Below are 18,598 nucleotides of genomic sequence, written 5' to 3' on the forward strand. Positions count from 1 at the left end.
TAAAGGAGACTGATAGTTGAACGATATTTTATACAATGTCTATCACCGGGTATAGATTTATTTTTGTCCAAGTTTTATATTGGTCCACTATTTCAAATGCAGTTCAAACAGATATATATTAAATTGTATGTTCCGTTTTAAATTGGTTCAATCTGTATATATTTGACAGCCACTGCTGTAACTGGATGCAAACTATTTAAAATTTAACAAATTTATTAATTTATCAAAAAGAATACATTAAATTATTGACTTCAACATATAGTGTTTCCTGATTAACATTAAAATATCGGGAAATAATTAATCACCTGCCAAATTCATGTCGGCTATTTTAGCTAGTACTGTGACGTCAGTACCGTCGTCTATCAGCTACATGTAAAAATATCAATATAAAGGCTCCATCTCAGTATATTATATCGATGGTCTTAAATAGTCCTACCGGTTAGAAGTTTTGATTTTTCTACATTTTTTGTCATTGCTTTGTAAGATTTTTTTGTAACTTGAACTCTCTCTAATTAGAATTTTTTCCCGAATTCCAATAATATTTGTGATTTTATTGTAATAACAATTTATAAAAACCAAATTACACAAGTTAGATAAATAAATTCGTTTTAATACACGTATGTAAATACAAAACTGGTTTAGTTAATAACAATAAATTAATTTTTTCTAGGTATTTCAGATAAGACCGGACCTGTTTTGAATCGCCTAAATAAACCCATACAACGCGCAAATCTTATTCAGTCTATTTGGCATCACAACACTGACTTAGTAATGCTATTGCGAAAACATTTTTATTCGCGTTTGTTGTGCTTACGATGCGGTTACATACATAAATCTTAAGTGTTCTCTGATCTTTTATAGAATATAAAATCGTTGAGTGTTTTCTCTATAACAATGTGGATTAGTAGTTTATTTTTGGTTATTAGCGCTTTGTGCAGTGTTCAAGGGTACAACTTTTTGGCCATATTTCCACATCCCGGTTCTAGCCATTTTAAAGTTTTTGCTGCCTTATTTGAAGAACTAATTCAAAAAGGTCATAATGTGACATTAGTTTCTTCGCTCCCGTATAAAAATCCTGCTAGAAATATAAAAGTCGTGGATTTAAGTAATGACTTATTGAACTTTAACGAGTATATGGTACTAGGAAATCCTAATGTTGATACCAGAATGTCAAGATATTTTGAATTTATACACGTATTTTTCATGGCAGACGTTACCTGCAGCGGAATAACTTCACATCCTTTCCAGTCTCTGCTAAAAACTAATGAAAAATTTGATGCAATATTATTGGAAGACTTTAACACTGACTGTTATATGCGTTCTTCTTCTAAATTTAAAGTACCAATTATTGCAATGAGTTCATCGGGAATTTTGCCATGGTCGTATTCTCGGTATGGTAATCCTATCAATCCGTCCATAGCACCAAACATCATGCTGCCACTTACCGACAAAATGACATTTTTGGAAAGAGTCGAAAATACTGTTGTCACAGTAATGGACAATATGATTTTTAAGTATCACAGACGCGAGAAAGATAGACAAGTAGTGAAAAAAAATTTAAGTGACGTGTCAGAAGATTTAGAAAACTACAACGGTTATGTGAGTCTTATGTTAGCTAATGTTCATTACACATTGACATTGCCAAGACAATTGGCTCCCAATGTAATTGAAGTTGGTGGTTTACACATCAAAAATCCAAAACCACTACCGATCGTAAGTACCTAATCATTTACTCTTTTGTAAGATTGTTACTTAAGTTATTTATTATATATTTCATATTTTACCTACATTTAAACATAACAACGACAATTATTTCCATTAATTGTTACAGTATAAATTATTAATACTGTAAACAAAGAAAAGCTTTTCATTTAGCTTTTATTATTATAAATTATAAAAAAAATTAAATTAATTTTTTAAAGAATTAAATGTGCTTACACAGTTCAATAGTATTATCACCAATTTATTCAAATATGATGTTCTACTAAAAAAATTGAAAATAAAAATGAAATAAAACTTTTTGAGACGTACAATACGGTAAACTACAAAAATAAGCTATAGTACCGAAGCCTGTGTAACACACAGACTTCGGTTTAATAGTCTTTGTTTCTCCACCGATGATGGTAACATTTCTTTCTTGATTTTTTCGTTTTATATAAAGAACAAGGAACTGAAATATTTCTTCTTCTTCTTAGGGTGTTGTCTCCCTACGGAGGTTGGCAATCATAATGGCTATTTTTATTTTTGAGCTTGCTGCTCTTAACAAATCAATCGATCTGCATTGATACCAATCACGTAAATTCTTCAACCATGAATTCTGCCTTCGGCACACAGATCTTCTTCCTTGAATTTTTCCCTGTATTATAAGTTTCAAAATTTCATATTTTGGTCCCCTCATCACGTGGTCTAGGTATTCCAGTTTTCTGGTTTGTATAGTGGTGATTAGTTCTGTTTCTTTACCATCCCTCTCCAGTACTTCTTTATTTGTAATTCTATCAATTCATAATATGTTTAATACTCTGCGGTATAACCAAGGTTCGAAGGCCTCGATTCTTTTTAAATTGCATGTCCAAGTCTTAGTTCCATATAATAATATTGAAAATATATAAAAGCGAATGGTACCTAGTCTGATCTACAAATTTAGATTTTTGCACATTAGGAGTGGCTTCATTCGTATAAATGCTGATCTGGCAGTCTCTATTCGCCTGTTTATTTCTGCATTATGATCATTGGTTTCATTGATCAAAGTTCCCAAGTACTGAGATTTTTCTACTTGTTCTATCACGTTACCATTGATTGTCAATAGGTGATGTATATTTTGTGGTCTTTTTGTAATTAGCATGTATTTCGTTTTTTTTAGCGTTTATAGTAATTCCCATCTCAGCACTATTCATACTTAAGCTTTGGATAAGATGTTGTAGATCTTCTATACTCGTTGTTATGATCACAGTGTCGTCTGCATATCGTAAATTGTTAAAGAATTTTCTGTTAACGGTAACTCCCACTTTGATATTATTGAGCGTGTTTTGGAAAATTTCTTCAGAATATAACTTAAACAAAAGTAGCGATAAAACACATACCTGTCTAACTTCTCTACAGATCTTATTGAACTAAACTAATCTATTAATCAGAGCACTCTTTTGCTACTTGTTTTTTAGGGATGGTTATAAATGCTGACTTCAGCCATTCTTGTGGTATTATTCCCGTATTGTACACCGTGTTGAATAGATCTACCAATACTTTCAAGTTATCCTCTTCCACTAGTTTTAACAGTTCTACTTGTATTTCATCTAATCCAGCTGCCCTATTGTCTTTAGAGTTTTTGATAGCATATTTGATTTCATCTATCGTGATCTTCTGTCTCTCTAAAGGATTTAATTCTTGTGTTTTCTGAATTTCACCTCTTTCATCTTGGAAAAGTTTTCTAACGTACTCCTCCATCGTCTTAATTTCTCTAGTAAATCTATTAGTAGTACTCCTTTTTTGTCTTTTATGTTTCCTTGCTGTCTATTTCGACCCATTCCAGTCACTTATTTTTTCCAGTTTTTCTATCTCTTTACATTGTTTCATCAAATAGATTTCCTTAGCGGTTTTGATTTTTCCCTTAATTATTCATTGTATTTCTGTATACTTCTGTAGATCTTTTCGTTTATATTTCCTTCTTTCTTCCATCTGTAGTTGTATTTCTTTTGTCATCCACTGTTTTTTAGCGTCTGACCTCTGTTGTATCAAATTTTCTTGAGCTGGTTTCAGTAATGTGTTTTTTATATTATACCACTTTTTATTTACGTCCATAATTTGTTTGTTGTCAGTTGGTGTTTTTTTGCATATTAACATTCACATTATTTTTTAATTCGTTTTTATTTCCTTGTTTTTTAACATTCTTACATTAATTTTTGGTTGTTGTTTTCTGAGTTCAATTCTTTTTAATTTTATTTTCAAGTCAGCAACTAACGGATTGTGGTATGAGTTAACATCTGCTACAGGATAAGTTTTAACCGAGGTTATAGAGTTTTTATATCTGCTATTTAGGAGTATAAAGTCTATCTTGTTTCTGACAATGTGGTTTTCTGTATGTGAAGGAGACGTCCATGTATATAGTCTTCTCTTAAGAAGCCGAAACCAAGTATTGGCAATTACCATATTCTTTTCTTGGCAGAATTCTATGAGCCTTTCTCCTCTCTCGTTTCTAGTTCTTATTTCGAACTGTCCAACTATATTTTCAACTGTACCTACTCAAATTTTTGCATTAAAGTCTCCTAAAATGTAAGTAATATCTCTAGATTTTGTTAACTTGATTGTATTGTACAATTCTGAATAAAACTTTTTAATCTCATCTTCGGTATTATCAACTGTGGGAGCATAGACTTGGATCATATTATTATTACAGTTTCGTGCTTGAATTTTTAGTATTATCATTCTTTCTGAGATTTGAATCACACCTAACACTGATTTTCTAATAGTGTTGCTTATAATGAAAGCTACTTCGTATCGATGATCAGGTTTGTCCCCTCCAGTGGAATAGATATTGTGGTTATTTATTGATATCTCTCTATTTCCTGACTATTGTACATCGCTAACCCCAAGTATATCTATAATCAGTCCCTCTTTCTCTTTAATAACATTAGGTAGTTTTCCAGGCTGATACATAGTTCTTACATTCCAAGTAGCTATTTTTATCTGAGAGGGTTGAGTATTTTTTTTTGGTTTTTTGTGCAAAGGTTTCGCATGTTGACGACCGAGGAGGCCTTGTTTTCTGATGGTTGTCCTCTTCTGCCGGATTTTGGTCTCTGATTACCATAATCAATAATGTCTCTTGCGCAAATAGTGCTAGCCATTATAATTTATACTAGAGCTGTCATCAGGAACCTTTAATGCAGTGGTTACTCGTTGCCTTCTGCATTCTGATGTCGTTGACCACTTTTTTGGTTCTTCCTCCTTCGAGACTAATTTCTCGGTCTCAGGACAACAGAGTGCCTTCCACTTATTAGCTCATTCGCCCTAAGCCGTTGGCCAGTAAATGGTGCATTGTTTATCCCGACAATCACTTGGACGTCAGAGCCTCTTTAGATATCTAGCAGGATGTACCAGAAGACCATGACCTAGATCATCATACGAGCCGGTGAGGTTAACATTTGAATAGGAGTGGCTATATATGGCGCTTCACTATCCCATTACATCCGTTTATATAAAATATATAAACTTTATAATTAAAATATATTATTATCAACAAAACTGCGAACTATTTACAAGTAACATTTTTCTAAATGCTATTTTTGCAAACATATGCCCTGCAGTCGCTGCATATTGGTCGGGAACATTTGCTGCAAGACAGTTTTTTTTTTGTCAATCTTTCGATAACAGATACCACATTTTCAGGTGAAGCTTTCGTTAGTATTTTACTGATACCCATGCAAACCACCCTTGGTAATCGAAAATTGTAAGTCCAATATTGAGATATAGTTCTGCAAGTTGTCTTACAAGAATTTTGTAAAAGGCTTTTCTCTCTATGGCTTGGTTGTTTTTATAACATCCATGTAAAATGTGTGCAATGGTGCCTGCAATATTTAATATTGTAAAAAAATAGTCATTGACCAGAGACTAGCTTGCCGATTAGTAAAATATTTTTGATCTAGTGCATCCACACCGCCTGTTGTTTAATTATAGAAGCAAATGATTTTGGGTCTACCAGATTCTACGTCCTCACATTTGGTATGGTGCACTGATAATATTAACACCTGCCATTTTTTATTATAAGAAATGATAGTGTAATTATTTGTAAAACCATAAATGAAAGATCCTTCAGCTCTGTTCCGACTTGGAAGGAACTGTATAGGTATTTCCATTTTGTTTTGCATGAGCGTGCTAACATAGATCATTCCTCGTTTTTTTTTAATGCATAAGTGTTCTGTGGATGAAAACCAATTGTCTGCTGTGACATTTCGGTGTTGATTATCAATTGGATTACACAGTCTTAACACCGCTTGTGTTGATTTCATGAAACATCTCTCCTCATTTATTAGAAAAAATCTATTACTATCCTTACCACAGTAAATATAGCCATTATAGAAATAGTGGGTACTTGCGTCTGTTAGGGCCTGGAAAATTCGGTGTAAATATCAGGATTGAATAGTTTTCTGATGCCCCTTTGTCCGATTCTTTTCGATCGACGATGGTAAATAAATGGTTGAAAGGTGGAGTAAAAATTATGGTTGTATTGACAGCTACTGATAATTACACTCTAGTTGTTATTTAGGTAACTTTCTATAATAGACTGCGCTCCAATCTCCAATTTATAATTTTACAAATAATGTATACCTCAGCACAGAGGTTAATGCTCCTATCATACCAACAAACTTTGAACTATGAGCTTACAATACAATTCAATCTAGGCCTTTATTGCAATACTAAGGAAGTTCAATTAGAAAATATAATATTTGGCAATTTATTTAAGGTAGCAGGTTTGCAGTTTGAATGGACTCTACTTATTAAAGATTACTCGATATGTTTCATCGATATTCACAATGTTTCACTTATACACGGTGAAACTATAAAAAGTTAAGAAGTTAAGAATAATGTGACATTACAAATTAAGGGATGAATTTGTGGTTAAACAGGGCCATAATTTTCTATGTTTCCGAGGTTTATAAGGTATGGAAATGTGGAACCTACATCTACCGAAAAATCCTATCAGCATTTCGTCGAAACAACACAAATCTCCCATAGAATAATATTCTTGGCAATTTTTTACAAAACGCTCATATAACCAAGAGACTGCTGTAGTTCAGTCATTAGTTTTACGTCCTTCTCGATCATCTGCATAATCAAAATTAAAACAAAAGCAATAAAATATTTACATTAATTATTCAATCAACAAATCTTAGACATGCGAGCAACACACATGTTCGTTTCAAAGACATAATGGATCTGAATAGGTCTTCTCGCGTTCCATCTTTTGCAAATATTTCTTGCAAGTCTTCATCATTTAACTTGAAAACTGCAGAGTAATACAAGATACTCGTCCTTAATTAGTTCTCTCAGTTCTGTTCTACCAGAATTGCTAAATTTATCTTGAAATAACAGTATCTTTTTATTTGTCCGTAGAATTATTTGTTTTCCATATCCTCTGTGAAAAGACGGCTTCATATTTTTAAGGGATCAGAGACATTACCACATTTTGCAGGTCCTTTCAACACCGGAAGAACTTTTTTCACCTGTAGCCTAACTTTCTTGTGTTTCAGTATTGTCCCCCTGATCTTCCATCTCAGAATCAGAGTTATGGTCACTCTCTGGTGAACAATCATTGTCGTTGTAGTCCTCATAATCACTAAACTCGCTTTCTAATTCATCATTTCACCGCCTTACACTTTCATCAAAATTAGGTTCTCCGAAGTATACTCTTTTGGAAAAACCTGGCATTTCAAAAATAAAACACTATTAGCATCGTGGTACCATAAAGACCCCAAATAAACTTTACCGCTGGCTATTCAGAGCAATACTGAATCATAGTTGACGTGCGTGTCGGAGTAGCTTACGAGTACATCAACTTAAAGGTAGATGGCGCGGCCAGCCAAGTTTTACATGGATTTAAAAAGTATTGGGGGTCTGCCTGACTCCACAACGTCAGTTGAGGGTTAAGTCCATAAATCAAACTGAGTCTAAAAGTAAATCTACTTTTATCCATGGTGCCATTCATTAATATTAAAGATACTGTGTAGTGTCCTTTTTGCAGTCGCTTTGTTTGTTTTTTCTGTATTAACGTATTGGTTATATCGTCCTTTTTTATTTGCTATATCGCATGTTAGGATTCAATCAGTTGTTTATTTTGTACTCAACCAGAGACCTTCTTTAAGTCAATAAATCAAAAATTTGTCGTTAATTAATCTATTTTTATCCGTTGTGTCCTATGATATCTCGTATGCCGCTATACGTTTACTAATAACGAAGATGCAGTGTAGTGTCCTTTTGAGAGTCGCCTTGTTCTTTTTTTCTATCTTAATATAATCGTCATTCCCTCCCCTTTCATTTTAAACATCATACTTTTATTTTCATTATCAGTCCGGGAAATTTCTCCATTTTTGCCCCAGGCACCTGGCAACAGTCCTGTTGCCAGGTGTCTTTTTGTTATTTTTTTTTTAATACAAGCTTCCCTTTAACAAATTTATAGTGTTTGTTTTTTCTTTCTTATAGACAATCTTATAACTTCTTCCTTAGACCAATGATTTACTTACATATATTAAAAGTGTATTATTTTTGTTTTTTTTTGCATGACTTGCAAAAACAGTCAAAATATATCGAGCGCCGTAAACTTGTGATGTGTGTCTGTGAGAAATACAAATCAACAAATCAAGGCGGGCCAATACTTTAATGGGTAGATAGTATAACGCCGGTTCAAGGACGAATAATGCCCCTGACGAGAAATCCAGCAAATAATAAACAAACGTATGTAAGTATTTGAGATGGATAAGATATTTTACTTTAAACTTCACTGTTAAACACATGGAGATGATGTTAATATTACTGCTTCAATGTATCTGTTGACCTGTTTGTACTCAAAACTAATTTCTGTAGGTCTTTTTATATTGTTGTTTAGATTTCCATTTTGGAAATCGTTTAAAAAATTCAAAATATAATAATTCGCATTTTGAAAACTATTTCCTAGTTGAAATCGAATATAATTTGTTTATCAAATATAATCTGATAATAACTAAATTGCAACCAAGAAAGACTTTTCATACCCATACAATATCTAGATATTTCTGCCGGTCAAAGCACCGACCGCGATAATTCTTGTCAGCGCGGCGCGGTGCTGAGACTTCTCGTGTTTGTCGGGTACTGGTTTAATAATTCAATAGTCGGGGAGCTTGCTACAATGAAAAATATTTCATCTTTATTGTGATTTATTAAAAAATAGAAATTAATTTTCAAATTTCACAAGAAAATAGGCTCTTTTTTTTGTACGTAACAGGAAACTAATTTTCAGTTTATTTGTGAAAAAGGGCTAAAAAATGGTTGTAGTTAGATTTTGAAAATGTACTATAAACAATCAGCAATTATTGCATCCTCATTTACATGTACTGTAACGAAAAATATACTAAAAAATCTTCAAGTTTGATTAAGAGATAGGTGCGTCACTGAAAACTCTGTTTAACCTGCTCCTCCGAGGAATAATATACTTGGAAGATGCAGTTATTGTGACTGGAAAAAGAACCGTAACACAAAATACGCTTGTTTCATATACAATAAATACATGTGTTTGAAATAGATTACAGTTAGGTTGTAGATCCTGTTATCATAACAGGAGTAATGGCAATTTTCTCAATTGTTTTACTATTGTCTTATAGACATTTTTTAAATATTAGGTTTTAACTCTCGTAATAGTGACTTTATTGCATATACTGCTAGCGCATAAAACTATTTACAAATTTTAAAATCTTAATGGTTTAAAGTTTAAATAATATAATAGATTATTAACATTATTCAAACGCAAGTTTTTCCATGCCAGATTGTTAAGTGAGTATAGCAGAGACTAGACTATAACTCATTTATAGATAATAAATTTTATCACATTGTTATTCTAACAATGAATAATATATCCTCTGATAATGGATTAATTAACTTGGTGTAGACATAATCTTATCACCAATGATAATTACAAAGTTGTATCATAATATTTAATATTAAGTATGTCCATTTATTTAACAAGTATATTAAATACTTATCTAATACTTCTGTAAATCTTGTTTTAGAATGATAACTATTTATCTTCCTTATTTTTTTAAGGAAAAACTGAAAAAGCTAATATTATATATATATATATATATATATATATATATATATATATATATATATATATATATATATATAATATATATATATACATATATATATATATATATATATATATATATATATATATATATATATATATATTGTTATGATGTGTTTTTTGTTTGAATGATGAGCAATGAGTAATTTTAATAATATATAGGGTTTTTATCGCGGTTCTCAAAGAATTAGCTTGTAAGTACTTTTTTAAATTATCTTTATTATAACTATTATGAAACACACATATATATATATATATATATATATATATATATATGTATATATATATATATATATATATATATATATATATATATATATATATATATATATATCTAACCTAGCCAATGTAAATTTAAAATAAACTATCTTTAAATTGATATTCTTATAAAACTAATTTAATTCTATAGACAATCTAAAATTTAAACAAAACTATCTTCAAAATTGAAATTGTTATGACACTAACTAAATTATATTAACAAAATTTTGTACCTTTCTTTCACTGAATGCCTAAATGAACTGTTTTCTACTATATAGATTCTAATCACCACTGAATGTCTTCGTACTTCAGTTATCCTTGTTTTTTGTGAAATTACTTTTTCCAATTATCAGCTTCTACCAATTTAAGATATAGTTTTCTTCACCAGCATTTATACACCACCAACCAAACCAGCAAACAGCATTTATATTTATTCTTCTTTTCAATATACCAATATCCAATTATTATAAGTTGATTTATACTAATCTCCAACCATAATATAATTTAATTTCTTCCAATATACCTTTTTTTTATCTGATTCACTGACTCCAACTAACTTTCATATTTCTTACTAAACTTTTCTGACTGACTTCTTAAAAATTCTGAACAATTTACTTCACTATTCACTAACTAAATGTATCTACTAACTTTCATAATGAACTGGCCTGACTTCTGACTAAAAACTTCTTGACTGCTTGACTTCAGACTAAAAACTGCTAAAAACTGCCATCTTGAATCCAAATCACGGGTATTTATATCCTTTTTTCTATTCCAGAACCATCTGGTAAGAGATCATGTTCCAATCGTTCTATTAACTTCTATATAGATGTTCTCGAAAAAATATCTGTTCGATCCACCGCCATAATCATTATATCGAGAATGTTCGACTGTAAACAATGGTCATCTCCGCTGATCCAGAGAATTCCATTCTTTTCTATTAATAATTTTGTTTACATTTAGGCTTTTCAGATCAGAATAAACATTCAAATTAGTAACTAACACTCTAATTTAATAAAATACACATTTCAAACAATATAACCCCACTTATATTCGTAAAATTCTTAAAATGACACTTAGGAATGGAGGGTATAGTGTGTTGCCTAGTCACATGGCTCACTTAAAAATATCTACAAAATCATAACTACTAAAATACAACTTTTTACAATTATTATATGCTAATTTCTTAAAATGCCCTCACATAAATATTTTTTATAAAATTCTCTAGTATATAACTTATTTAAAACAACCAAATATCTAATATTATGTAGTATATAACTTATAAATTATTTTCTATAAACCCTAATCGTATCAATACCCCAAAATAATATTTAAAATAAATAATTTACTTATTATTTTTTTAAATATTAATTTTCTCATACCTTATTAAATTTAATAAATCAATTTTTTTTTATTTAAAATGTGTTAAATACATCCCTGTTCGCTGTCTATGTCAAAACAGGGAACAACGGAGCACAGTTCGGCTATTCTATGGTCAAACTGTCATGTCAAATGGAGCAATGGATGCGATATCAGAGAATAAAATATAACCTTAATTAAAAATATAATAGATATGGTGTTCTGTTTATTTATAGACAAAATCTAGGAATTATTTCCATTCAAAATAACTTCATCAATATAAATTGGTAAGTTTTTTTTTCACTTTATTATATTAGAAAGACATTTTTATAGCAATTATAGTATCAATTTTGTGTCTAACCCCAAATTATGATTTTTAGGGTACAAATTAATTTCCATATATACAAAATTCAACAAGTATGATGTCAAATTGATTCTAAATAATGAAATCTACCATCTACCATTTAACAAATCAAGTCTATTGAATAAAATGGATATATCAGTAAGTTATTATTGTTATTATATTTGTGTTAAAGGTATAGAAATCATTATTCAATCTCTTCATGATATTGAAAAATGTCGTTGATATGAAATATGCCTCTTAGTCTGTTCTCTGCATCTATTAACACATAACTATTTAGTCCATTCTGATTTTCAATTGTATATGGACCTTCAAACATTGGTTGTAATTTCTTACAACGGTTTTCTTTAACATTACTTTTTCTAAGTGAACGAATTAACACTAGGTCTCCTTTTTGAAATGTGATTGGTTTTTTTATATTTCGATTTTGTCTTTTGATATATTTTTCAGCTTTCCTCCTAATTCGGTTATTCACTTTCTGCATTACTTGTTCTAACATATCCTGATTATATTCACTAATCCACTTTCTGTTTCCTATATGGCCAAACATTAAATATTCTGGTACTTCCTCTGTATTCAAATTATGTGTATTATTTAAAAAATACTCTACTTGTGGTATATGTTGCTGCCAAGTTTCGTGTTGATTTTGGCACAGTATCCTTAAATATTTTATAACTTCTTTAATATATCTTTCTGCAGGATTTGCCTGTGGATGTCTGATACTTGTAAAATGAATGTTGATTCCCTTTTTCTCACAAAATGTCCGAAATTTTTGGTTGTTAAAATATGTAGCATTATCTATTATGCAATTTCTAAATGGTCCTATTTCTTCGAAAAATTGATTAATATATAATTTTAATGTTTTAACATTTGTTCTAGAGCAGGGATATAGTTTAATAAATTTTGTATATAAATCAACTATCACTAGTATATGCTTTTTTCCTGTTGGACTGAGAACTAAATTTGAAATAAAATCCATGGAAACTGTATTTAGTTTTTCATATACAACATTAGATTTATATGTGTTCTGGTTTTTGAAATTCTTTTCTTTGTTTAGTTGACATATTGGGCATTGGGTAGTAATTTCTTTTGCTATACTTATGTCATTCTTTGCAAAATAATTGTCCCTAAATAGCATCCATAGCTTTCTTGAACCAATATGCATATAATTGTTATGTAAATTTTTCAATATTTTCTTTGCTAAAGTTCTAGTTATTACATATACTTCTATGCCATTTATTATTTTATAATATACTCCATCTTTCCTAAGGACTTTTTGTTTTTCACTCAAATTGATCTGATCTCTTATAATTTCTTCTTTAGAATATAATCCAGTACTTTCTACTAATTGATTTAATCCAATTTTTATTGTTCGCTGCCCTTTTTGTGATGTATTTTCTAACCTTGATAAAGCATCTGCCACTATATTGGATTTTCCAGAAATGTATTTGATTTCAAATGAGTATTCACTCAATATTAGACTCCACCGATGTATTCTACTGTTTCCATATTTGTTATTTAATATAGATGTTAAAGCTTGGTGATCTGTTTCTATTGTAAATTCATTACCCAACAAATAAAATCTTAATTTTGTGACACAGTGTATTATACTTGCTAGTTCTAATTCTGAAACTAAGTAACCCTTTTCATGTGGCTTTGTAATTCTTGAAATGAATTGTATTGGGTATTCGACTCCATCATGTATTTGTAATAATACCCCTGATAATCTCTCTATTGATGCATCTGTTCTTAATATGAATGGCTGTGTGTAGTCAGGATAGTATATTTTCAAATTTGACAGAAAAATGTTTTTAATCTCTTGGAATGCTAGTTCTCTTCTCTGATCCCATCTCCATTTTACACCTTTTCTCAGTAGTTCAAGTAATGGAATTTCTTTTATACTTAGATCTGGTATCATCCTTTTATAATAATTAATTATTCCAATAAATCCTCTTAAAGTTCTTAAATTGTGTGGTGTTTTATATTCCTGAATGACTTGTGTCCGTTCTGGATCCATTTCGATTCCCTTAGTGTTAAGTTTATAACCTAGATATATGACTTCTTTTTGAAAAAATGTACATTTTTCTTGATTTATTTTTAGTCCAACTTTGTCTAATCTATTTATTATAATTTTTAGGTGTTTCTCATGATCTTCAGCCGTTTTAGAAAAAATTAATATATCATCAATGTAGTGAATTACAAAATGTTCATATTGATCCAAAATATCATGAAGACATCTACATAGAGCACTGCAAGATGATTGAAGTCCAAATGGTACTACTTTGAATTGATATACTACTCCATCTATCTGAAATCCTGTATACCGTCTACTTTTTCTTTCTAGAGGTATTAACCAGAAACTATGCTGTAAATCAATTTTAGTGAAAAATGACATTCCTGTAATTCTTCCTAATATTCCATCTATACTCATTGGTGCTTCAAATTGCTTTTCAGTAATCTTGTTAATATTCCTTGCATCCAAACATAACCTGATTTCACCTGATCTTTTTCGTACTACTACTATGGGGTTAATAAAACGTGTGTCTGCCTTCTCAATGATCCCATCTTCTAACATATTATTAATTGTTTTGTTTACTTCTTCTCTGTATTTATATGGTATTGATATATCATATCAATACCATATCAATATATATATATATATATATATATATATATATATATATATATATATATAAAATCGTCGGTACACTGCGAAAACCAGGTAAATGTCGGAATACCGAAATCGAAAAAAAAAACGTTTTTTAAGTTTAGTATTTTATTGTGAATTAAGCAGTTAGTTTGTTTTTGATATCAGGTATTCTAATGAAAGATGCATATATCTAAAATGATATTCTATCATTAGTTTGAAAAAATTGAGGCACCTATCTGACTAGTCCCAAATTTAAGTTGGAAATGGCTATCACTTACCTGGTTTTACCTGTAATCTAAATAAATCAGTTACTCTTCCAATAACATATTTAACACAAACATAATAAACCAAGTATATTATTTTTCAGTTTTGTGATCGCTTTTACTAGGTAATAGCAATGTTTTAAGGTATTAGTCGATATTAATGACATTTAACTGGTTTTCCCTGAAAATTTTATTAACAGCTGTTTGTAGTTATAGTTATTATTTATATGAATTTTTAGCAGTTTTATAGAAAAAACAAATTTATTTCGAATATAATAATAACAATATTATATATTACAAAAATAAGAATAATATTATGAGGTTTCCTTGGCCGACTTTTCACTGAAAGCAGGCTCTGGCAAGATGTCTGTTGCATCATTTTCCGTTTTCAAATTACGATACCACCCGTGATATTCCTTCGGTATTACTCCCTTATCACATAGCTTTACCAAAGCTCCCTTTTTTGCTATGCTAATTAACAAATGTGCATCATAAAGTCGCTTAAGTTCTTCAAGTTTGCTTGTATTAGTTGATAATTTGGCGTTATTTTTCTTGTTGACTGCCGTACAGTATCAGTAAGGAAATCATTGAAGCTTGTTGACATGTCATAATTAAAATAGATTCTGTTTGTCTCTCCCTTCACAAATATCATTCTTTTTATCTTCAAAAACATTATTTTTTCACCGTTTTGGTCTTTTGTCCGGTTTTTAATAAAAGTGTGTGACAAATTTTTTAATTCATAAAAGTCGTAGTATTTAAATTCTTTACATTTGTATGGTTCTATACATATTTTTTTATCATCAACCTTGATATTTTTAGTTCCTCTTGCATTTTAAAAAACAAAAAAGTAATCTGGCATCGCATAGATAGATCTGTGTTTTTTTAGCGGTTTCGATACTACTATGCATTTAGTCAACTTCCATATAGGAATGTCTAGAATCTAAAAATTTGTGTTTAATAATATTTAAATGGTCTATGTTTAGAACATCCCATAATAGTAAGGCTGCAATATGCTGATTACGATTCTGTCCTGCGCATGTATCAGAAAATAATCTTATTTCACTTACATATTCTGGAGCACATTTAGATAAGTAGTGCTTTTGATATGTAATGCTTCCTATTTCAGAACTTCGTCGTCTACCGTTAATTTCTGTGCAGGCAAAACTGCATTTGATAATGCGGCTTCATATACACACAAATTGTAGACGCATAATTTTCGAGAATAATATAGTTGTCCAGTGAATACGCTTGGAATCTGTAGTACGGCCTGTAGATCGAAAGTAATTTAAACAAAATCCCGTTGTTCATTAGATCTTTTGTTATCATTTTGTTTTTCAAGGTTACATATTTCTTTTCTTTTTTGATGTTCTCCGTAACTGTCTTCGATTCGATTTGTCAGTTGAATTAGCTCTATCACATTTATTACAAACTAAACATTGATCTTCTTTAGGAACAAAATAACTTAAATTATAGTCGTCAGAAAATATTTTTCGATATGTTATTTCGCTAACACCTTCCAGTTTCTTCTGCCCGCAGTCATTTATATAAAGTTGGTACTCAATATGAGCCTTCACGATTTTTCGGGTTTCACTGCTTGTTTTATTTGGCGGTGTATGCTTGCCTCTTTTCTCCGTATCTGCATAACAGCCTAGAATATCAGTTTTGCTTACAACATCTTATATTAACGACGCTGATATACAAAGTGCCTTACAAAAAAATTTCTCACATACCTGTTTGTCTTGACCATTCAAAGAAAAGTTTGGAAAATGCACGTAGATTTTTAAACTTCGACAAACTGCAACGACTCCCTTTGGTGGCTTCATTTTAATACGTGCAATAAGAAAATTTTTCTGGCCTACATATCTTCCAATAATCACGACATAGTCTTTGTCTCTAATCTTCGCTGAAATAACTGGCACATTTGTAAACGCACTCTGAACAATTAACTGGTTTTTTCAATTTTGCTAGCCTATTATTTTTTTATCTCATAACGCAAACCTTTAGTACACCTCCTTTTTGCGACATTTATTATCCATTCTTTGGAGTTAGCTTTTCTCTAACGTTTTAGTGGATGTACGTCTTTCCATACTTTGTTAAGAAGTAGATTTAATATCCAACTAGCTATTTCAGTTGACACTAAATTGTTCGTGGGTGCACCTATCTCAGTATTTTCTTTCTCATCATTTAGGCTACTACGGTCAGCTGTTTGTAATTTATATAGACTTTCTAGAGAGAGATCCCTCTTCGCTTGACTGATATGTGGGGTCAACATCTGAAAAGTCACTATCAAAAATGGATTCCATCATTGATACTATATTGTTCTGAGTATCATCAAGAATTGAACTGCTGTCTTCAGTTTCAAAGTAATCTAAAAAACACAAGATATTGCACAACAAGTAACTAATTAATACCGATTAACAAAGTATTTCAAAACTTACTTCCTAGTCACAAATATAGAATTTAATAGTCTGCTTAATTTTAGCATAATCTTAAACTTAACACCATTAAGATCATTTATGGTTTTAGATTAGTAATCATTTGTAAATTTTAATTCAACCCTTTTTAGGTAGAATGAAGTAAGTGTAATTAAAGGTTTTTACTAGTCGATATAAAAGAGAAATTTTAATAAATCATACACGTAAAATGTATTAAAGACACTTATCCCCTTTTTACTGAATATGGTATGCAGTAGTAGAAATATATTTATTGTTGTCCGGCATAATAATATATGTGGGCTCACTTGGTTTTACATGCAACAGAACTTTAATTTTAAAATGAAAAGTTGGTTAAGAGTAACTTTTTTTTTATTCATTTTGCTTCAACCACTTAGGGTTATTAGTATAAGAAAAATACAAAAATGATAAAGACATACATAGACATTTACAAAATATCAATTACATAATAATGTATACAATATATATTTTAATTATTGATGTATTGTATTAAATTTTATTGAAAACGTTTATAGTTTTCAAGAATTCTACCAAGTCAACTGCGTATTTAGATTCTCCTAAAAGTTCTTTTAATGTTTTTGGAAAGTGATGATATAGCCTTTCCACTGAGTATGTTGGACACTCAATCAAAATGTGTTTTACTGTCACTTTACATTCACAAACAAAACACACTGGTTCCTCTTCTTTCTTCAACAAGTATTCATGTGTTGTAGAAGTGTGTGATAATCTGAGACGTGTTATTAGGACTTGATGTTGTCGCTTTGAAGGCCAGAAGTTCCATGGAAGGACGGAAGATTTTATTTCTATCAATTTAGTGGTGCTTCTATTCCATTGGTTTTGCCAAACATCGTGCAATTTTGATTTTAGGTAAGGTTTTAAATCCAAATGCACCGTTAGATTTTCCACTGATGCGGCGAGAGTAACTTATTTGTTTATTACACAAATTATCTGCTGAATGGTAAGTCGTATCGCTTATTGTGTTTTACCTGTATGTAGAGCGGAAAAAGCTGAGAACTTTGGTATACTTAATTCAATATAATAAAATTTATCTGGTTTTCGCGGTTTTCGCAGTATACCGACGATATACGATAAATTTCCGCGGTCAGATGAATGAAAATTACTAAGTTCTCGGGAAGAACCGCGTTAAGAATTGAAAATTCTACGTTTCGGCACCCAGTTTGGAGCCATCATCAAGAGTGATACGATTCCGTTCGAATTCAGGTTCTCAATCTGCCTACTCCCCTCACTGGTGACGTACCAATATCTTGTTCTGTATAAATGCAAGAACCGTCAAACGGCAATGAAGTCTCAATCTGCTTACTCCTCAGTGTCACTCGATATTCGAATGTTACGAATATTAGAATTTGTGCATTAGAAGCTAAAATATGCATAATAAAAAATATCAATTACATTTAGCATAGTATAATT

The 18,598-nt window shown here is 30.6% G+C and overlaps 1 protein-coding gene across 1 annotated transcript in view; it reads left to right on the plus strand.

Moving 5' to 3' along the window:
* The first annotated feature begins 726 nt into the window (after nt 1-726).
* The window catches only part of LOC140439450 (UDP-glycosyltransferase UGT5-like), a 55,305-nt gene continuing 37,433 nt past the window's right edge, over nt 727-18,598 (plus strand). Inside the window, exon 1 of the mRNA XM_072529362.1 lies at nt 727-1,713. Coding sequence (XP_072385463.1) covers nt 895-1,713 — 819 coding nt within the window. The 5' untranslated portion in view covers nt 727-894. The remainder of the gene's footprint in view (nt 1,714-18,598) is intronic.

This window comes from Diabrotica undecimpunctata, chromosome 4 (assembly GCF_040954645.1).
Source record: "Diabrotica undecimpunctata isolate CICGRU chromosome 4, icDiaUnde3, whole genome shotgun sequence".
NCBI classification, from domain to species: Eukaryota; Metazoa; Arthropoda; class Insecta; order Coleoptera; family Chrysomelidae; genus Diabrotica; species Diabrotica undecimpunctata.